The sequence below is a fragment of the Telmatherina bonti genome, assembly GCF_933228915.1.
Source record: "Telmatherina bonti genome assembly, chromosome: 18".
In the NCBI taxonomy this organism is placed as follows: Eukaryota; Metazoa; Chordata; class Actinopteri; order Atheriniformes; family Telmatherinidae; genus Telmatherina; species Telmatherina bonti.
In genome coordinates, this window is record NC_136616.1 from 31,911,096 (window position 1) to 31,934,384 (window position 23,289).

General features: G+C 41.9%; 1 protein-coding gene across 1 annotated transcript; it reads right to left on the bottom strand.

Annotated features, from left to right (window-relative positions):
• Window positions 1-1,431: 1,431 nt before the first annotated feature.
• On the bottom strand, window positions 1,432-22,348 carry LOC306769286 (uncharacterized protein; the record flags this gene model as incomplete). The annotated part of the gene is made up of 5 exons (XM_079257852.1): window positions 1,432-3,098; window positions 6,448-6,589; window positions 9,456-9,634; window positions 9,989-10,131; window positions 20,736-22,348. The coding sequence occupies 5 exons, from the start codon at window positions 22,346-22,348 to the stop codon at window positions 1,432-1,434; spliced, it is 3,744 nt and encodes a 1,247-aa protein (XP_079113978.1).
• Between the last annotated feature and the right edge of the window lie 941 nt (window positions 22,349-23,289).

The following is a 23,289-nucleotide window of genomic DNA, read 5'->3' on the forward strand; positions in this document are numbered from 1 at the left end:
TGACATCGGCAGTTTTAAAGAGAACGGGAAAAGTTCCAGTGATGAGTGAGGAGTGGATGATGGCAGAAATAAGACGTAGCGGAGAAGAGAGGCCGGATTTGATCAGCACTATTAGTAGGGGATCAAGTGGACAGCAGGAAGGCTTGTACTCACAGATGATATCTGATATTCATTGTGCATCTGAGAGCTTTAAACTTGAGAGAAACTGACAGGGACTGACATATTCATCTGATGAGGTGTTCATGATGTGCAGTGGACTTAAGACTTACAAAATTTCCAGAGGTTTCTGGGTGTTCTAATGTTATTGTGAGAATTGGTACTTATATTGCACATAAATTTAACTTACTAACATAAATACACTTCGCAAATATCTCAAGACATAGGTTTTCTCAGGGCCAAAAGAGCACAAATAGGAATAGACTATAATTGTGATCATTAGTGCCATGGTAAAACAGCTGGTAGTAGTACTACTTCTTAAATAGTAAACTTATTTAAGAAGTAAAGGCTACTTCCAGTATGGGACGGCCTGAAATGTGAATGAACAGGAACTGTAGAAAAACTCAGCAGGAGCATAAGATCATGGTATTTTCCCTCATGTCCCAATGGCTTTGTGTCAGAAATAAGATTATGTAACTGGAGATCATTACAATACCTGCACTTCAATGCTGCTTTTAACTCATCATTTCACCACATGCTGAAAGCTGCAACTTGATATGTTACCTGCTCAGGGCTCAGCCCTGGTTCTGCTGGAGGTTTCCTCCTCTTAAAACAACTTCTTTGGATTTGGATCACAAGATTACTGAAATACTGCTAATACTGCTGATGTCATTCTGGTTGTACTTGATAATAACTGAACATAAAGACACAAAAACTTGTAAAAACAAAGAATATGCTGTGAATTTAACTTTTTTTATTTTCCTTTTCCACAAAGCATGCATGAATAAAAAATGTAACATTTTCCTGACAAATCTGATTCTCACACCTCAAATTTACAGAACAGCTTCTGTTTAAGTCATAAATCAATCAATAATGCTTTCAGAAAATGAATTAACTTTTTGATAAAATAATGGTAAAACATGTGGAATAATAACTAAGTTGAGGATAAACTCCAAAACCATCACCTTTATCATCTTTCAATGATTTCGTGAACAGATTCTCTTCGTCCAGACAATCAGAGTCTGACTCAGAATATCCGCTGTGTACAATAAAATAATGACTCAGGTCCTGATTGATGTTTTCATTTCATTTGTACATCCATTTGAACAACATTTAGTTTGACAAACAAGTAAATGTAAATAAATTGCGTTTAGGTGAATAAACAAGACGTCTGAGAACCATCTAGAAAGTGTGACTGGAAGCTGAAGAAATGACTCAACAATGATGGAAACTAAAATATACATTTTAACCATCTGAACATTAAATGATTTCTCTCTAATTAGGTTTAATGATTTCAGCAAAGTTTCCATGAGGATCTTTAAATAAGTAATTAAAAAATCGAAGTCCAGCATGTAGCGGCTGAGTGAATGTGGTCTGGACTCTGTGGAGGAGAGTCATGGTTTCAGAGACGCTGTAGAAAGACAGAAAACCTGCTCTGTGATCCAGATACACTCCTACTCTGGAGGAAGGAGGACCTGAGACTTCAGTTAGGACTTGGTTGTGATAAAATCTGTAATTATTTGCATCACAACGTAATGACCAAGATTTGGTGTTAAATCCAAATGTACATTCATCTGAATTTCCTGCTCTAATGATGTTCTTGTAGGCGACTGATACACAAACTCCTCCTCTCCACTCCACCTCCCAGTAACAACGTCCAGTCAGACTCTCTCTGCTCAGGACCTGATAACAATCAGTAAATCTGTCTGGGTGAAGAGAATAAGACTGTTGTGCCTTCATTAACGTTGCTTTTTTGTCTCCATCAGATAAAAACAGATATGTGTTTGCTGTGTTTGGATCAAGTGTGATTTCTGTTGTATATTTCAGGAAGTCAGCTCTGCTCTTTGGTTCTGGTTCTGACAGTAAAACATCCACTTCGGTGAGGGCCAGTGAGATGTTTGTCCATGTCTCTGTCAGGATGTCCTGTAGTTTATCTCTGGTCTCTGACACAGCTGCTGTCACATCCTCAAAGTATCTGAGAGGACGAATATTGATGCTGGATGAGTGTGTAGACTGACTGAGTGCTGACAGAGAGGGGTAGTTGTGTAGAAACTGGCTGTGATCCTCTGTGTGTGAGAGCTGCTCCAGCTCGCCGTCTTTCCTCTTCAGCTCAGTGATCTCCTGCTCCAGCTTCTCCTGAAGCTCTTTGACTCGACTCACTTCAGTTTCCTGCTGGGATCTGATCTGCTGCTTCACATCAGAGCTTCTTTTCTGGATGAGACGGATCAGCTGAGCGAAGATCTTCTCACTGTCCTCCACTGCTTCATCAGCGGAGACATTGATGGCCTCCACCTCCTGTTGAAGCAGCTTCACATCTTTCTCTCCGTCCTGGATTCTCTGCTGGATTTCTTGTCGACTCACCTCCAGCTCCTTCTGCTTCTCAGCTCTTTTTGCTGCGGCTGATATTTGTTCGTACTCATCCTCTAAAATCTTCATCATCTCATCATGACGAGAACAGATGAGCTGCTGGAGATTCTTGGAGGGGTCCACCAGCTTGTGTTTTTTTAATGTAGGTGATACATAATGAGGCTGGAGATGTTTCTCACAGTAAGAGGCTCCACATACCAGACAGGACTTGATGGCTTTCAGCTTCCTCTCAGTACAGACATCACAGGCCACATCTTCAGGTCCAGCATAGCAGTGATCATCTGGAGGAGCTTGGAGTTCAGTCTTCTTCAGCTCTTCCACCACATCTGCTAGCATGATGTTTTTCTCCAGGACAGGTCTCGGTTTGAAAGTTTTCCTGCACTGAGGACAGCTGTGGATTCTTTTTTGATCCTCTCCATCCCAGTAGGTTTTAATACAGTCCATACAGTAGCTGTGTCCACAGGGAATAGTCACTGGACCCTTCAGGAGATCCAGACAAATGGAACAAGAAATAGCTTCTTCATCCAGCTTAACTCCTCTCTGCGCCATTTCAGCTCTCAGTAACAATGCCTGTTCTGTTTATCACCTTGTACATGACACTCCGTTGAGATCTGATCCAACAACATATTTATGTAGAGAATCTGACCAATCAGCACTGAGACTTCAGCACAAGTTGTTTAGAAGGAATCAAGGAAATATGCAGCCAGACTGGAGGTTGTTACATCGCTCAGCCACGCCCCCCTCTTGACAATTGGCCAGTGGTTTTGTTTCCATCCTGCGATTGGCTGAACTACTCCATTCCTTTTGTTGGCTGACTGTTCCGTCCCCAGATCAGGATTGGCTGATTCTTCCACATTCCTCGCTGGTCACAACTAGGCAGTCTTATTTAACTAACATGCTGACAAACAGTCAGGGCAGATGGATGTCTATTGCTGTTTGACACAGATTCAGTTGCCAACCTGTCAGGTGTTGGTGTGGGTTTATTTAGACTGGCTATCTTCTGTAACTTTGTAATTGACATTGTGGGTAGTTTGCAAATCCTTTTTGTTTCACGTGTGCGTCATTATTTTGTGATTTGGTTTACACCTGTGTGTGTATATGTATGTATATATATATATATATATATATATATATGTATATATATATATATATATATATATATACATATATACATACATATACACACACAGGTGTAAACCAAATCATACATATATATATATACATCATACATATATATATATATATATATATATATGTATATATATATATATATATATATATATATATATACATACATATACACACACAGGTGTAAACCAAATCACAAAATAATGACGCACACGTGATATATATATATATATATATATATATATATATATATATATATATATATATATATAATATAATATAATGTGACTGCCAAAATTAGTCACTGAGGGGTGATTGCAGGAGTCTGTCTGAAGCGCACATCCAAACAAAGAGGATCAGGAATCTCTTGCAGTTCAGGTTTTTATTTATCCTCTCAGTTAAAGATTACTGCTTGATACATTTTTACTCAGAATTTGCAAACTGAACTTATGTAAACTATCAAATGTGCGGTCACCAGAAAATATCAGCATCCCCTTTCACCCTCTCTCTGTGCCAAGCAAAACCAAAATCAATATATATATATATATATATATATATATATATATATATATATATATATATATATATATAATGTGTGTGTGTGTGTGTATACATATATATATATAAAATTTATAATATACCATAGACTATATATGAAAGATGGACGGAGCCTCCGGCGGTTAAAAGTGAAGCCTGAAGTGCGGAAGTGGATAAAACTGCAGTTCCCCCTTCATCCACTAGGGGCTGCAAAACAGAAAAAATCCCCATAGACTCCCATGTTAAAAAGACCAACTTCACAAATATGTTGACAGCCTTGTTCAAAAATCCATTTTCGGTTTAACAGGTCAGGTTCACCTTCGTGACACCTGTGGGGGGAGTGAATATTTTTCTAACTTGCCCTTTTAAAAGTAATTTAATCTTTAAATTTGGCATATTTAGGGGCGTTTCCTTTTGATTGACAGGTACTCAGTCTCCCGCTTCAAGTAAGAAGAACATAAGTGCAAAACAAAATTACATCTTGTAAAACACTTTTACATTTTCACAATACAAATTTACATCTTGTAAAACACTTTTACATTTTTGCGATACAAATTTACAATTATGCAAAACACTCTTACAAGTTTACCAAAACACGTTTACAAAGTTTTGCCCCGGAAATGATATCGTGGTGGGGTGAGAGAAGATCATGTAAACAGGAAGCAAATTGGTAGAAGAATCGACGCAGAGATGTTCTGTCCGTTTTGTGAAGTTTACTTTCAAGTAATAGGGCAATTTTGTGGCGATTGTGGTCACAGCTTGGGTTTTCTCGCAGATGTCGAGGGAGAAGAGGTTATTCTAATGGACTGTCTTGTTAAATATTTTAATGAAGGCCACCCATACAGTGTGATTGTTGACATGATGGAAAGGCTGCACAATGTCCGCTTGTCTTTGCAGACCGTGAAACTTAAATTAAATGAAGCCGGATTCTATCGTAGAAAAAATTATTCATCTTCATTCCAGATAAGAAATGCGATCAGATTGGAACTTCGTGGACCTGGACAACTGTTTGGCTACAGGACAATGACCCAGGTGCTTAAGCAGAAGTATAAACTTCGTGTGAGGAGAGACGAGGTCATGACTCTTCTGCGGGAGCTTAACCCTCGAGGTTGTGAGACGAGGGCTAGAAGAAGATTTGTTAGACGAACATATCACTCTTTGGGACCAAACTACATGTGGCATGCGGACGGCTATGATAAATTGAAGCCGTTTGGTCTTGCCATTTCAGGCTGCATTGATGGTTTTTCCAGGAAAGTGTTATGGCTCCACTGTGGACCCTCAAATAACAACCCGGCAGTCATCGCTCACAATTTCCTGGAATGTGTGCAAAAACTTGGTGTTGTTCCTATGAGACTACGGACTGATTGCGGCACAGAGAACGGCATCCTTGCCGCAATTCAGAGTACCCTGCGCGATTCTCACGGAGACTACTTCTCTGGAGCCTCCAGCCACATGTATGGTACATCAACTTCAAATCAGCGTATCGAGTCCTGGTGGTCCACGTTCAGAAAGTCCAGGTACATCTGCTTTGTCGGGTTCACCAAAACATGACGATGGTTGTTATTTTATGTCTCTATAATCTATATCACATTGGACTAGTAGATTTCTTTCATTGTTTGTATATTTGTGTTGTATTATTTGTGTTGACATTACATTTGTGTGGAAGTATTTAATTTGTTGGATAAACAAGCCCTCACAATTCTATCTACACACTCCTTTAGGTCTCAGTTCTGGATGGACCTGTTTGCAGATCTCAGAGACATGGGACATTTTAATGGAAGCCATCAGCACCAGTGTCTTCTGAGATATTCATTTTTTGACGTTGTTCAAAGAGACTTGAATGAGTGTGTGAGACTGTGGAACAGCCACAGGATTCGTCCCTCCAGAACTGCATCATGCCCAGGTGGAGTGCCCAATGAACTCTACTACTTGCCTCACAGGTAAGAGGATTTGTTGGACTGCAACAAAATACAATAACTATCCACACGACGTAAACATGTTTAGAATTCAGAGGCTGAATACCTCTGTATTTGCACATTTTTCATCATCCAACACTTCTAAGACCATATTTCCTCATTGTAATTGCATACCCATTGTGGTTTTCACTTCCCGGGCTGTTAATACCTTGTTTTTTCCTCATTAATTTTAGCTTATATAGGGGACTAGTAATTTACTATTTCACTGCTTAGTGCAACCATGATTTGCTTTGCAGTTGACATACTTATTGAATCTTGATGTAATCCTCTAGGTTTGGCTCACGAGACTGTGGGTTTCCAGTTGAACAGACTGAATTGGAGGCCTTTCCCGAGTCACAGATCACAGTGCCTTCTTGTGGAGACCAAACCATGCAGGAGTACTTGGACATGGTCATGGAGCACAACCAGCTACAGAAGCCAAAGAACTGGGAGAGTGCATCAGATATTTACTTGAGACTGACAGAAATTGCCCAACTGTAAATTGTAATTTTTTTTCCATCTAAGATTTCTATAAAATAACTTTCAGATGACTAAAACATTTTATTAATAGTCAAATCAGCAAGGCAATAAAGAACAAACTTTCATCATTTTACCATCTTGGGTTTTATTTTTATTTCAAAACTTGAATTATTCCATTTGTGAATATTCAGAAACAAGTATTATCTTGATAAAGTAACAGTTTGGGCTGTAACCATTAAAAACATTAAAATTTCAGGTCTCAGACACCATAAACAGTTTATTGAAACACACTTGGCCAAATGAAAAACTCAAGCCAAACTTGGCCTTGAAATGGCCCACGACGTGAACACCAGTGAAGAACTTTTTTTTTTCCCCCTCATACCATCTTATACATACATACCATTTCAGGTTTAACATTTTCCTTTCCACACTAGAATGTAGTATACCAATGTTTCATTATAAAAATAAAATGCAACTATGGATGTTACATAAGTTTAACTACCATACTCAAAATTGCAGAACCTCTCAGCTTTCTTTCAAAAGCAGCCAAATCCTGGAGAGTTTTGAATCCCAAAGTCCATTTGGGACTTGAACACATCATATGTGCTACATAAAGGCAGCTTAATTGTGTTTGCGCAAGTATTTGCCATTGGAAATGGAGAATTATCCAGGAACTCCATTCTTGGTGGTGGATCCAATCCAGATGGTGGAAGAGAAGTCAGGCCTGTTGCAAACATCAGGATGCCTTCAACAGTCAAAGCGGCTTTGTGTTCTGTAAATATAAAAGATACGGATAAACAAGTGAATAACACTGGTTCCATCTTCCTCAAGCTGTAAGAAAGCAGTAAGATGTTCCATAATCCATATTTGACCAACTAGGGAATATCTGTCTATTCTGGGACCTCGTCCACTTTGAAGACAATACAGTTTTGGGTCAAACTATTTAAAAAAAAACTGAATGTGAGAAGAGCTCCGATATGACAAACTGTTCACACAGAAACACTTAGGCAAATGAAAATTACCCCGTTTGACCTTGAAATGATACCTGTAATGTGTACAGCAGTCTATATGACTTGGTTATTATTTGATTCCAAACCAAATGGAAATAAAGGAACTTCTGGCAGAGATGGAAGTGACTCACACACAGACTACACAAATGTGGCCTCAGGGGTCCTCCTAGTCACGGTTTTAAGCATTATATGTTTTAGGCTGCTATAAGCAGATTTTGAATTATTGTGCTTTGCTTTGGGGTAGGGGGAAACTTAATTTTTCATTGTCTTAGGTTGTGGCTTCAAGTACATATTCGTACATACAACCATGAGTAGCTTACCACCTTGCATACAAAATTATTGAGGGGAAAAGACTGTAGTTCTCTGATGATTAATCAAGCAAGTCTGAAGTCAACATTTGTCTGACTCGAGTGGAGTCATAACTAAAGGTATTTTGGCTTTTTCCAAGCTACATTACAAACAAGATATGTTTACTCAAATAGACTAAGTATTGTTGTGCACATCACTAAAACGAAGAAAAAATGCTTCTGACAGAAAGTGGTCAGAAAGCAAAATACATCTCAGTTTGATGCAAATCCATAGTCCATACCACTGAAAGCTCTTATAATGGGGTATTTGCAGATAAAAATGGGATCACTGAGCAATCAGAGATTTACCAACAAAATATTATGCAGATAATGGTGTTATATGTGATTGGTGAATATATGGATAAATTGTCCTCAGAAGTGATAAAAGTGAATCACACACCTTCGCAGTCTAGGAGGTAATCTGCCCAGAAGCTTAAAGTCAGACTCTCCTGGTGCCTCCTATTACTTCCTAGAGGACTCAGATCAGGTGTGAAAAGTCTCTCGAGTTCCACAGCGGTGAGTGGGTTGTGTTGGAAGCACAGGACAGGAGCCAGCAAAGTTGGGTGTTGCTGTAATGCAGTCAAAACCTTTAGGGTTGAGAGCCCCTCTTTGAATCTGGAGTGTGGAGATCAAACACATTTGTCACATGCTTAGTAATGCCATATTAGTTTCTAAGCAAAAGAAAAAACAAGCAAAACAAAAAAAAAGAAACACACATTGTAAGGTAGAAAGAGAGGGAAAGTTAAAGTCCAGTCATTTCAACACAGCTTGCATTGCACATGAAAAGATCTTAACATGTTTATTAACAGAAATATAAAAAATAATGTCCAAATAATATGTTGTGCATGCTACTGCAAGCTAATGAGAATGAGTGCCAGGAAAATAAATACATTTCTTACATGTATGTACATAGAAAACTGATCATTTAAACTAATTCATTTTTATGTTACCTGTCAATAACGGAGGAGTTGCGATAAACAATATACCATGAAAGGTAGTCAGACACAATTTCTGTCTTTTCCATGATAGTCGTCACGTGTCTCAGACAACCTGCTGTTTGTAACATGGTACTGTGTCTCATGGTACATTCTCGCAGGGCATCCAGCGTAGCAGCATTTTGAATCTGAGAAATATTACAAAGATTCAAAACCCCTTCTGAATAACCGCATGCAAATACTTGCAAACAAATGCAATAAATATAAAAAATTGTGAAATGGTTTAGGGTAAACTGGACCTTAAAGGAGACTGGATTTTAGAAAAGTCAAATTTAATGAAGAAACAAAAAAAAAAAATTAAAGGAAGTCTGTAACAAAACTAGAAAATATCCATTGGCTAAATACAGGCAAGCTTACACACAACCAAAACAGACAAGACAATGACATATATACTTCAAGGTCACAAATAGTTATTTTCATAAGACTCCAAAAACTGCACCTAAATCCAGCTGTATCGCACAAAAGATTCACTATTCTCACCTCATGCAAAGCTTTCCCTACTTCTGTATCTGTCACTAAATCAATTGTTCCCTTGAATGACTCCTGGCCCACAAGATGGTTAACAAGATCTTCAGAAAGGAAATGGGGCCCTGGACCTTCATGCACAAGTGATACAGCAATCATTTTTCCAGCCAGGTAGTATTCATCCTCCTTCACAGCTGTGGATTAATAGCGAGGTGACAAAACAAAAACCACTGACAAGCAAAAGGATGAGGCATGATAATCATCAATATTGTGACAGACATGCTCACGACTCAAGTAGCGGTAGTATAGCCCACGGCTGTTAAGCTGTCACAAGAAGACGTGGCAGTAATAGACCACATCTAAAATTCTTAGGAGAGTGTGTATGCCCCACCCCAATAAAATATAACTACTATTAATATAGTATTATTGATAATTGTCACATGGTACCAAAACTCTGGAAAACTACCAGCAAATGTAAATGCAGTCTGATTTATGTGGTCACTGATATCTGGAAACTAGTAGAGACCATATCAAGACCTGTCGCGTACCTTTTGCATTGTAAACCAAGAAGCGATGACCATCTGGTCCATCAAATATGGGCCGGTCTTTCAGGCATTTCATCAGTAGTGATAGAAACTCTCTTCTTGGCCCCCCTGTGTCCAAGCCCTCTTCTAAAATTCCAGCATCATCACTGAATTTCACCAGCATGTCAGAAGCTTCAGAATAAGTTGAACGTCTGAACCCTCTGACTGCACCATCCCAAATATTACATCGTGAGATGTTAAACCTGCTAACTTGTGTATGGTCAATAACACTTGCAAGATTGGCGATAACATCGGGCAGCAGAAGGTCAGTCTCTTCACTACAATGACATTAAGTTATAATTAGTGGTTAATTCACAAAAAGCACAGTTTGTTGTACAAAATGAGTTATTATGACATTATGAAAAGCAGAGAAATAAACTTGCATTGTTGCATGCTGAGTGTCATTCTCATTTCCTGTAACAAGCTCCCCCTCCTCCTCTTCCTCAACATATGGAGCATACAGTTCTGTGTATTGACTGTTGGGAAATTCACACTCCAAATAGATTAACCATTCTGAAGAATTACAGGAAATGTTTAATTTTAATCAAAATATTTTCAATTGCATGCTCAGCTAATGAGATTCAACCTCATCATTTTTTACTCACCGGTAACAGGAACTGGGAGCATCTTGTGCAGAGAAAACCTGATCTTCAGAGTCAGATATTATTATCTGAAAAAGACATTAAAAATGCCTCAAACAGACTGAACATACTCAACCAAAGAAATTAGCATGTGATATTTCACTGCACCACCTGTGGTGGTGCAGTGAAATACTGCACTGTATAATACACTGTATAATGCTTCTGTAGAATCACAATAAAGTTAGTATTTTTTTTCCAATGCATAGATTAATTATTTTAAGAGATGGATTAGCCTTGCCATTATCCAATCTTTTTAACAGTAAACAGAAGAAGCCACCCACTGCAGTTAGTTAAATAAAAAAAGCTGAACAAAAACACAAGTTAGTAGGCATTGAGTACATTTCAACTTGCAATAATGTATAAATACCTCTCCATCCTGGACTGCGGATGAATATCTCTGTTCATTTCTGAAACAGGATCCAATTCATAAAATTACTAACCCTATTCAGTGTGATTAACCAAGCAGTCTACTTAAATCCAGAAGAAACTGATTCTTAATATCATATTTCCTCTTCTACTTCACATGTATGAATGTGTTCAAATCATAATTTGATTAATATCCTTATGCAAAACCTTTTCCCCCCACCTCACTTGTTGAGGTTCAGACCTGGGTGTGCTTTGGCTTGGTGGTTGATAGGGCTAAGAGGGAAAGCATACAGTTATGTTTTTTTAGGGGAGAAATGTTTATTTTAACAAAGTCTAATAACATTACTTAAAATAAGAGTAGCCATTGGCTGGAATTCATTCTTTTAGTTGCTGTCTACATTTTGACGGTTTTCTAACTCTTTTCATTGAGTTAAACTGTTGGTCGAGCCAAAGAAAATGTTCCACATTTAAAAACACTGAAATTAACTGTATTTAACACTGAACAGTTGAAAATCAAATTACCAGAGTGTCAGCCAGGTTGAATTCAGCAGTGCTCCTTGATGTTATGATGATTTCTGAATCTGAGTTGTCAACATCATTATTCTCTGGTAATATTAAAAAAAAAAAAAAAGAATTAACAAAACATTGTCTATAATACAATACTATACAAAACAATCCTAGCTTATGAGCTTTTCAAACCTGATTCAAAGTGTGACTTTTGACAAATGAAGAGGGTTATTCTGGAATAAGCCTTTCCAATTTCTTTTTTGTACTCCCCCAATTTGAAAGGTGTGTCAGACCCCGGCACATTTAAAACTTCTGAACAATCCGGGTACAGGAGCACAAATGGTCCAGCCGCCATATCTTTATTGAATGCCCTCATTTTCTGGACAGCATCTTTTAAAAGATCTGGTGCAGATCTTTCCGGATCAGTGAACAAAGGCAATGTTCTCTCTCTAGCAGGTTTTAAACCCATCCCATGCTGAAGTGGTACCATTAACCCGATATTTATCTGGAAACATAAGAATACAATGCATTATACAAGCTCAAATACAGTGCTGCACATGTCTAAAAGACAAAGAAACAGATACTGCACACACAAGCTTGAAAGAGAACAAAACATACTTGTACACGTTTGGTTGCCTGTTTAAATCTTTTTTGGCCAACATGAAATGACTGGCGCTCTTTTGACTTGGCACTTCAAAATTCCATGAACTTGTCAAAAGATGGGCATGGCTCTTGTTCTGGAATGATTCAATTTCAATGTTAGTATCCAACTGCTAGGTGCAAGCAGCTCAAGCATTTGTTTGTATGAAGTACAAACATTTTGCAACATGACCAGGGTAGGAAATTCACTTTTGCTTCCACTAAACTGCAATTCTGTGAATCATGAAAATGTGTATTTATCTCCTATCAACTGAAACTTTAATCTACTGGTAATTCATTCATTCATTCATTCATTCAACCGCTTATTCCAATTCAGGGTCGCGGGGAAGCTGGAGCCTATCCCAGCTGGCTTTGGGCGACAGGCAGGGTACACCCTGGACAGCTCGCCAGTCCATCGCAGGGCTCTACTGGTAATTCCAACCCTAAATATAAAGTAAGTTCTGCATGTGATTTCCTCATTTCAAAAGAGAAAATATTAGTTCATCTGTGATTCCAGGGTATCTGGTCTAGCATAATTTCTAATGTTATGTGCTGTGTGAAACTGACAGGGGGATATTTTGATACTCTGGCTGCTTGATCTGAACACTTACTGTGTACAGATCCACATGTATCCTTGTCTAACTCAGAAACAGCTGTAAACAGTGTTTACACTATAATGACATGGCTTATTTTACCAAACATATCTCCACATGTAGGTCCCTAGATAATGAAGTTTGGAAACCCCTCTTAAATTTGGATAACCACTTATCAAAGATTAATCGATTTTTTTTTTAACATATTTTATTGTTACATATAAATAACATCAGGTGAAGCTTCTGTTGACCGATCCTGTTTTTACTTTAGTATTGAATATTTTTAGTATTTTTAGTGTAATATATGAACTACATGAAACTAGCATCCACATGACATCTAAATGGTTTGCTGACAAGTGTCCTAGGGCAAGACACTGAACCCCAAAACTGCCCCCCGATGTGCCTATCGGGGTATGAGTGTGTTAAATGAGTGTGTGTGTGAATGTGACAAGTAGTGTAAAGCGCTTTGAGTGGTCTGTATGACTAGAAAAGCACTATAGAAGTACAAGTCCATTTACCAAGTCCATTTACATAAAACCATCATTAATAAAGGACACCTGATTTTACTGTTGTATTGAACCTGTTCATGGGAGTAAGGAAGAAAAAAACCCACAAGACTGGTGGTTCTTAATTTTATGTAAATGTCAGTCAGTGTAGAATAAGGAGCTTTGGTTACACTTTATCCATGAGTGTGTACGTGCACTTACACGAGTGTGAGCATTATATGCCCAGGGATGGCCTGAGTTACGACTAATGTATTGACTTTGTTTGCAGGTCCAGCCCTGAGAGCATTTTTCCAAAATTCTATGCACGTTACACGTCTACGATTAATCTGACATTTATAAAACGTATACACATAACTTAATCCACATACAAAACTAGGGTCATGAAAAAAATGCGGCACTTACGTGGCTTAGCGTGTGCACCCCGATGGCTCAGTCCAGCGGTCTCCTCACCAACTTCATTAAGGACATGGAGGGAGCGTCCACAAAATTCACAAAAAGCGGTCGTTCTCTTCAGAGAACTGCCACAGAATGGACAATACATGTCTGTTCGTGTCCTGCTGATTATTGTCAAATGAGGGGCTTCCTGTTGGCACTCTAAAAGAAGCCCCCACAATAGCACTTCCGGGGCAAAACTTTGTAAAAGTGTTTCGGATTAATGTAAATTTGTATTGCGAAAATGTAAATGTGCTTCACAAGATGTAAATTTGTATTGTGAAAATGTAAAAGTGTTTCACAAGATGAATATTTGTATCACGAAAACGTAAAAGTTTTTAACAAGATGTAAATTTGTATTGCGAAAATGTAAAAGTGTTTCCCTGCATGTAATTTTGTTTTGCACTTCCCGGCCACCGTACTTAGCTACAGGCAGATCTGAGTTCACTGGATGTCAGTCATCCACCATGACACTCACAGCCCCCTGCTCAGCTCTCCATCTTTGCCCATATTCGTATTTTCCAGGCGAGATTACACAAAGGCCTCTGCCAAGATGGCGATGGTCGGAACCGCCCACCGAGCTTCAATTCAGCTCTTCAGAAACCTACGGGTGACGTCACAGAGGTTACGTCCATCTTTTTATATACAGTCTGTGATAAATACACACATAAAATGTATGTATGGTGGTATCCACTTCTGCCATTTTCCTGCTGTTGATTGCCTCTCTTATTTTCGTATATAAGCACAAGTAGTTTGGCAAGTTCATTCATTTTCTGAACCGCTTAATCCAATTCAGGCTCGCGGGAAAGCTGGAGCCTATCCCAGCTGGCTTTGGGCAACAGGCAGGGTACACCCTGGACAGCTCGCCAGTCCATTGCAGGGCCACACTGAGACGAACAACCACTCACCCACACAGAGACGAACAACCACTCATGCTCACACTCATTCCTAGGGGCAATTTTTTTATAATAACCAATTAACCTAACATGCATGTCTTTGGATGGTGGGAGGAAGCCGGAGTACCTGGAGAGAACCCACGCATACACAGGGAGAACATGCAAACTCCACACAGAAAGGCCACTGAGCAAACCCCTCCCCAGCCAAGGATCGAACCAGTGGACCTCTTGCTGTGAGGCCACAGTGCTAACCTTTGTGCCACCGTGCAGCCAGTTTGGCAAGTTAAACCACAGTTGAATAAGAGAAATATGCTGTATCACTGTCTCCATTACAACATATGAATCAACTGGTTCAGATCAGCTGGCTTTTGACAGTCAAATAAGAGAAACATGCTGTAGCTTTACCACGGTTGTTACGCATTAAAGTACATCGAGGAGAGCATAGATTAGTTCCTATACTTTTGCATATTTAGCGAGTTTTGTCAAAACTGTGAGGAACCAAGGTAGTAGCGTACTTAATTACTTAGACCCGTGCATTACATGGTTTTAATGCACAATGGGGAGTCTAGAACAGTATGGTCTTCCTCGAAGTAGTTATCACTGTGAGTTTGTGATATGAATGCTGGGAGTCTGTTTAAAGGATGAAAGTAAGTAGTAGCTATCTGTAATTACTTTGATGTTTTTTTAAAAGCACTTTAAATTGTCAGTGTAAAAGGTGGCATACAAACAAACTTGCCTTGCCCTAGCCGCTAACTCCAAGTAGTTAGCAGGAAAAATGTGGTTATTATTGCGAAAGTATGCGCTCCCTGTTTTACAAATACAAGACTTACCAACTATGTTTAGTTAAAGTCAAAACAGAATGTTGAGTTTTGTTATTGTTAGCTCTGAAAACAGAGCTCAGTTTGTCCTCTGTGTGTAATGTAAATAATTAGCACTATATTCCAGAATGACTCCATCATGCTAAACATACTTTTCTTTTTTACAAGCAATTTAAAGAGTTCAGAAATCTAATTCTTCTTATTAAACCTTCATGAAACCATTACTTTAACAGCTGCAACTACTTAAAATTAGGAGGTCAACAAGTACCAAACTGGTTCTTATGCATAAAGTGATTTGTCTTCCAACATTTTTTCCCATTCCTTCTCAAAGTTACATTTAGTCTAATTGTTGTTTCTTTTACGGCCACACCACCCAGAAAACACCCGATCTCATCTGATCTCAGAAGCAAAGCAGAGTTGAGCCTGGTCAGTACTTGAATGGGAGACTACCTGGGAATACCAGGTGCTGTAAGCTTTGAGAAAAAAAAGCTGCGATGGACTGGCGAGCTGTCCAGGGTGTACCCTGCCTGTCGCCCAAAGCCAGCTGGGATAGGCTCCAGCTTCCCCGCGACCCGGAATGGATTAAGTGGTTCGGAAAATGAATGAATGTTGTTTCTTTTTTACAATAAGTAAGAACAACTTGTGCATTCCTTTCTGTAGGACCACTGTAGTTTATCAAGATACGGTGCCATGGAGTGCAGAGGTGGTGACCTCTGACAGGTTGCTCATTGGTGAGTTAAATCACAGCATTAAGGATCTTGCTTTGGCTGGACACTTTTTATGTGGAATTGGTGTTCTTCCTGTTTTGATGACTTCCTTCCACTGTCCAAAATGTTAACAGGTGATTCTATAATAACTCTAAAAGTGAGTGTAGTGATCCCAAATGGTATAAAGCTAGTGTAGAAAATGGATAGGTGAAAAGTCCTGAAGTTCATCTGACTGCAAGTGAAAAATAATTTGTATGTGGATCCTCTTTTTAAACATCTAGCATTTTTTATCATTTTAACCAGAAGAAATAATCAGGAGCAGCAAGTCGAAGTAATTTCCCTCATGTCTCACACAGCTTTGTGTCTAAAAAGAATTGCAGTAAATAGAGATCATTGCAAAAGTGTACATTAACATTGCTTGAAGTCATCGTCACGATTTCACTGCTGGCTGGAAGGAGCTGCTTTACATGTCATCTGCTGAGGGCTAAGGCCCCCTGTGTTAAAATCGTAGAGACGCCCCTACTGAAGACAGCGTTTCACCTGACTGATGATACAGCCGAGCTTCAAGGAAAGTTTTTACAGATTTGAAAAGGATTTGTTGTCATCATCGGTTTATTAGTTAGAAATGTAGAAAGATTTGTCTTTGTGGGAAGGAAAGCAGAATCCTGCTTTAAGCAGATGGTTAAAGACCTTTCTCGCTCTGGTTCTGCTGGAAGTTTCTTCCAGTTTAAAATGGGTTCTGTGGATTTGGATCCGAGGATAATGAAAATATTGCTGACACTGATGATGATACTGATGATGATACTATGATGACTACAAACCTGGGCAGAAATGTTCCCTTGCCTGGACGCGGGTTACCGGGACGCCCCTCTGGAGCCAGGCCTGGAGGTGGGGTACAAGAGCGAGCGTCTGGTGGCCGGGCCTTTGCCCGTGGGACCCGGTCGGGCTCTGCCCGAAAAGGTAACATGGGCCCCACCTCCCGTGGGCTCACCATCAGCGGGAGGAGCCGTAGGGGTCGGGTGCAATGTGAGCTGGGTGGCAGCAAGGGGCGGGGACCCTGGCGGTCCAATCTCCGGCTGCAGAAGCTGGCTCTAGGGATGTGGAATGTCACCTCTCTGGTGGGGAAGGAGCCTGAGCTTGTGCGCGAGGTTGAGCAGTTCCGACTAGATATAGTTGGACTCACCTCAACGCATGCCTTGGGCTCTGGAACCAGTACCCTCACGAGGGGCTGGACTTTCTTCCACTCTGGAGTTGCTGATGGTGAGAGGTGCCAAGCAGGTGTGGGCATTCTCATCAGCCCCCAGCTTGGTGCCTGCACGTTGGGGTTTACCCCAGTGGATGAAAGGGTAGTTTCCCTCCGCCTTCGGGTGGGGGGACGGGTTCTGACTGTTGTCTGTGCTTATACACAGAACAGCAGTTCAGAGTACCCACCCTTTCTGGAGTCCTTGGAGGGAGTGCTGGAGGGTGCTCCTTCTGGGGACTCCATTCTTCTGCTGGGGAACTTCAATGCTCACGTGGGCAATGACAGTGAGGCCTGGAGAAGAGTGATTGGGAACCCAAATGGTGTTTTGTTATTGGACTTCTGTGCTCGTCAGGGATTGTCCATAACGAACACCATGTTCCATCATAAGAGTGTTCATATGTACACCTGGCATTAGGATTCCCTTGGCCGCAGTTTGATGATTGATTTTGTAGTCGTATCCTGTGGCCACATGCCTTGGGCACCCGGGTGAAGAGGGGGCGGAGCTGTCAACTGATCACTACCTGGTGGTGAGTTGGCTCAGATGGTGGGAGAGCAAGCCGGTCAGATCTGGCAGGCCCAAACATGTTGTGAGGGTCTACTGGGATAGTCTGGCTGAGTCCCCCATCAGAGCGAGCTTCAACTCCCACCTTCAGCAGAGCTTCAACCATGTCCCGAGTGAGGCGGGGGACATTGAGTCCAAATGGGCTGTGTTCCATGCCTCTATTGCTGAGGCGGCCAGCCTTAGCTGTGGCTGTAAGGTCGTTGGTGCCTGTCGTGGCGGCAATCCCAGGACTCGTTGGTGGACACCATCAGTGAGGGATGCCGTCAAGCTGAAGAAGGAGTTCTATTGGGCCTTCTTGGCCTGTGGGACTCTGGAGGGAGCTGATGGTTACTAAGGCTAAGTGGCATGCGGCTTCAGCTGTCGCCAAGGCAAAAACTCAGGCATGGGAGGAGTTCGGCAAGACCGTGGAGAAAGACTTCCGGACAGCTTCGAGGCAATTATGGTCCACCATCCGATGGCTCAGGAGGGGGGAAGCAGTGCTCCGTCAATACTGTGTACAGTGGAGGTGGGGAGCTGCTGACCTCAACTCGGGACGTTGTGGGTCGGTGGAAGGAATACTTCAAAGACCTCCTCAATCCTACCAACATGTCTTCCGATGAGGAAGCAGAGCTGAGGACTCTCCTATCTCTGGAGCTGAAGTTGCTGAGGTGGTCAAAAAGCTCCTTGGCGGCAAGGCCCCGGGGGTGGACAAGATCCACCCGGAGTCCCTAAAGGCTCTGGATGCTGTGGGGCTGTCCTAGCTGACACGCCTCTGCAGCATCGCGTGGACATCGGGGACAGTGCCGCTGTACTGGCAGACATCTGGTGGTGGTCCCCCTTTTTAAGAAGGGGGACCGAAGGGTGTGTTCCAATACAGGGAAATCACACTCTTCAACCTCCCTGGTAAGGTCTATTCAGGGTTCCTGGAGAGGAGGGTCCCCCAGATAGTCGAATCTCGGATTGAGGAGGAGCAGTGTGGTTTTCGTCCTGGTTGCGGAACAGTGGACCAGCTCTATACCCTCTTTGGGGTCCTGGAGGAGGCATGGGAGTTTGCCCAACCAGTCTACATGTGCTTTGTGGACCTGGAGAAGGCGTTTGACCGTGTCCCCTGGGGCTCCTGTGGGGGGTATTCCGGGAGTATGAGGTACTAGACCCCATTGTACGAGCTGTCCGGTCCCTGTACGACAGGTGTTTGGACTCCGGCAAGGCTGCCCTTTATTGCCGATTCTGTTTATAACTTATATGGACAGAATTTCTAGACACAGCCGAGGTGTTGAGGGGATCCGGCTTGGTGGCCTCAGGATTGGGTCTCTGCTATTTGCAGATGACATGGTCGTGTTAGCTTCATCTGGTCGTGATGTCCAGCTCTCACTTGAGCGATTCGCGGCCGAGTGTGAAGCGGCTGGGATGAGAATCAGCACCTCCAAATCTGAGACCATGGTCCTCAGCCGGACTAGGGTGGATTGCCCTCTCCAGGTCCGGAGTGAGGTCCTGCCTCAAGTGGAGGAGTTTAAATATCTCGGGGTCTTGTTCACAAGTGAGGGAAGGATGGAGCACGAGATTGACAGACGGATCGGTGCGGCGTTGGCAGTAATGTGGACTCTGCGCCGGTCTGTCGTGGTGAAGAAAGAGTTGAGCCAGAAGGCGAAGCTCTCAATTTACCAGTCGATTTATGTTCCTACCCTCACCTATGGTCATGAGCTGTGGGTCGTGACCGAAAGAACGAGATCTCGTATACAGGCGGCTGAAGTGAGTTTCCTCCGCAGGGTGGCCGGGCTCTCCTGTAGAGAGACGGTGAGGAGCTCGGTCATCTTGGAGGGGCTCAGAGTAGCATCAAGAGGAACCAGTTGAGGTGGCTCGGGCATCTGGTCAGGATGCCTCATGGACCTCCCTGGTGAGGTGTTACAGGCACGTCCCTCTGGGAGGAGACCCCGGGGAAGACCCAGGACACGCTGGAGGGATTATATCTCTCAGCTGGCCTGGGAACGCCTCGGGATCCCCCTGCAGAGTTGGCAAATGTGGCTGGGGAGAGGGAAGTCTGGGCTTCCCTGCTTAGGCTGCTGCCCCCACGACCCGACCCCGGATAAGCGGCATGAAGATGATGAACATGATGATGATATTCTGGTTGTTCTTGATTATAACTGAACTTGAAGACACAAATACACATGAAAAAAAACAAGTAGGCTTAATATCGTGGTTTATATTATTATTTTTCCATTGTGCATGAATTAAAATTTAACGTATTTCTCATGTTTGATTCCCACTTATCAAATTTACACATCAGCTTCTGTCTAAAAGTTGCAAATAATCCAAAAGATTCAAGTTTTTAAAATAAAAAAAGCATCTTAAATTCAACTATGAAACTGTGTCCACACACAAAGCTAGAATCTGTATTAATAAACTAAGGATAAATCCCAAAACCATCATTTTTATTATCTTTCATGTAAATCATCGGTTTGTTGACACATTAAATCAGTAAAATCTGCAAAATGATTCTTGTTCAATGATTTCATGAACAGATTCACTTCATCCGGACGATCAGTGAGTCTGACAAAGAATATCAGCTGAGTACAATAAAATAATGACTCATATCCTGATTGATGATGTTTTCATTTCATCTTTACATCCATTTGAACAACATTTAGTTTAACAAACCAGTAAATATAAATAAAATGAGTTTAGTCAAATAAACAAGACATCAGAAAACCTTCCAGAAAGTATGACTGGAAGCTGACGAAATGACTCAACAGTGATGGAGACTAAAATACACATTTTAATCATCTGAACCTTGAATTATTTACGTCTATTTGGGTTTGATGAACTCCGCAGAATCTTCATGAAAGTAAAAGAGAACTCCAGCATGTAGCGGCTGAGTGAATGTGGTCTGGACTCTGTGGAGGAGAGTCATGGTTTCAGAGACGCTGTAGAAAGACAGAAAACCTGCTCTGTGATCCAGATACACTCCTACTCTGGAGGAAGGAGGACCTGAGACTGCAGTTTCCACACCGTTGTGCCAAAATGTGTAACTATTTCTGTCACAATAGAAAGTCCAAGAATTGTCATTAAATCCAAATGCAGATTCATCTGAATCTCCTGCTCTGCTGATGTTCTTGTAGGCGACTGCAACACCAACAGCTCTCCCTTTCATATTCACCTCCCAGTAACGGCGTCCAGTCAGACTCTCTCGACTCAGAACTTGTGTCCAATCAGTAAATCTGTCTGGATGACTAGAATAAGACTGTTCTCGATTTACCAATTTAGCTTTTTTCTTCATCTCAGATAATAACAGAGATGGATGAGCCGTGTTTTGATCCAGTGTGATTTTTGTTGCATATTTCAGGAAATCAGCTCTGCTTATTGGTTCTGGTTCTGGTTCAGACAGTAAAACATCCACTTCGGTGAGGGCCAGTGAGATGTTTGTCCATGTCTCTGTCAGGATGTCCTGCAGTTTATCTCTGGTCTCTGACACAGCTGCTGTCACATCCTCAAAGTATCTGAGAGGACGAATATTGATGCTGGATGAGTGTGTAGACTGACTGAGTGCTGACAGTGAGGGGTAGTTGTGTAGAAACTGGCTGTAGTCCTCTGTGTGTGAGAGCTGCTCCAGCTCGCCGTCTTTCCTCTTCAGCTCAGTGATCTCCTGCTCCAGCTTCTCCTGAAGCTCTTTGACTTGACTCACTTCAGTTTCCTGCTGGGATCTGATCTGCTGCTTCACATCAGAGCTTCTTTTCTGGATGAGACGGATCAGCTGAGTGAAGATCTTCTCACTGTCCTCCACTGCTTTATCAGCGGAGACATTGATGGCCTCCACCTCCTGTTGAAGCAGCTTCACATCTTTCTCTCCGTCCTGGATTCTCTGCTGGATTTCTTGTCGACTCACCTCCAGCTCCTTCTGCTTCTCAGCTCTTTCTGCTGCAGCTGACATTTGTTCGTACTCATCCTCTAAAATCTTCATCACCTCATCATGACGAGAACAGATGAGCTGCTGGAGATTCTTGGAGGGGTCCACCAGCTTGTGTTTCTTAAACTGAGCCACATGATAATGAGGCTGGAGATGTTTCTCACAATAAGAAACCAAACAAACCAGACAGGACTTGATGGCTTTCAGCGTCCTCTCAGTGCAAACATCACAGGCCACATCTTCAGGTCCAGCATAGCAGTGATCAGCTGGAGCAGCTTGGAGTCCAGTCTTCTTCAGTTCCTCCACTAACTCTGCTAACATGATGTTTTTCTCCAGGACAGGTCTCCGTTTGAAAGTTTTCCTGCACTGAGGACAGCTGTGGATTCTTTTTTGATCCTCTCCATCCCAGTGGGTTTTAATACAGTCCATACAGTAGCTGTGTCCACAGGGAATAGTCACCGGATCCTTCAGGAGATCCAGACAGATGCAACAAGAAATAGCTTCTCGATTTAACTGGACTCCTCTCTGCGCCATTTCATTGTCTTTCTTTCATTTCCTGATACACAACACTCTTTTGAGATCTAATCCAGCAACATATTTACATAGTGTATGTGACCTATCAGCGCTGAACACAAGTTGGTCACACCCATCTCCAAACTGGTAGATCTGAATGACAAGAATCATGGAAATATGTTGACAGACTGGAGCTGCTATGTTTCCGAGCAGGAAGGAGAAGGAAAGATAAGGTTATTTGTACAGCACAATTAAAAAACAGGGTGATTCAAAGCGCTTTCCACAAACACTGAAAAATCACAGAAGAAGAGGCGCTATTTCAAATCAAAAGCAACAAAGAAAAGAAAAAAATGAACATTTGACAGAAACATGATCAAGTTTAAAAAATTTTGATCAATTCCCATCAATGTCCACCTACAATTTTTATTTTTATTTTGGTGGCTCTGCTTCCCTTTTCAAAAGGAGTCACGCTCCCTAAACAGTCCACTGATCACGACTGGATTTGCTGACCTTGCCAAAACAATTAACTATACGGGTACTGTAAAGGGTTACATGGGCCCCACCTCCTGTGGGATCACCATCTGCGGGAGGAGCCGTAGGGGTCGGGTGCAATGTGAGCTGGGCGGCAGCAAGGGGTGGGGACCCTGGCGGTCCAATCCCTGGTGGCACAAACTGATTCTAGGGTCGTGGAATGTCACCTCTCTGGTGGGGAAGGAGCCTGAGCTTGTGCGCGAGGTTGAGCGGTTCCGACTAGATATACTTGGACTCACCTCGACGCATGGCTTGGGCTCTGGAACCAGTACTCTTGAGAGGGGCTGGACCTTCTTCCACTCTGGATTTGCTCATGGTGAGAGGCGCCGAGCAGGTGTGGGCATTCTCATCAGCCCCCAGCTTGGTGCCTGCACGTTGGGGTTTACCCCAGTGGATGAAAGGGTAGTTTCCCTCCGCCTTTGGGTGGGGGG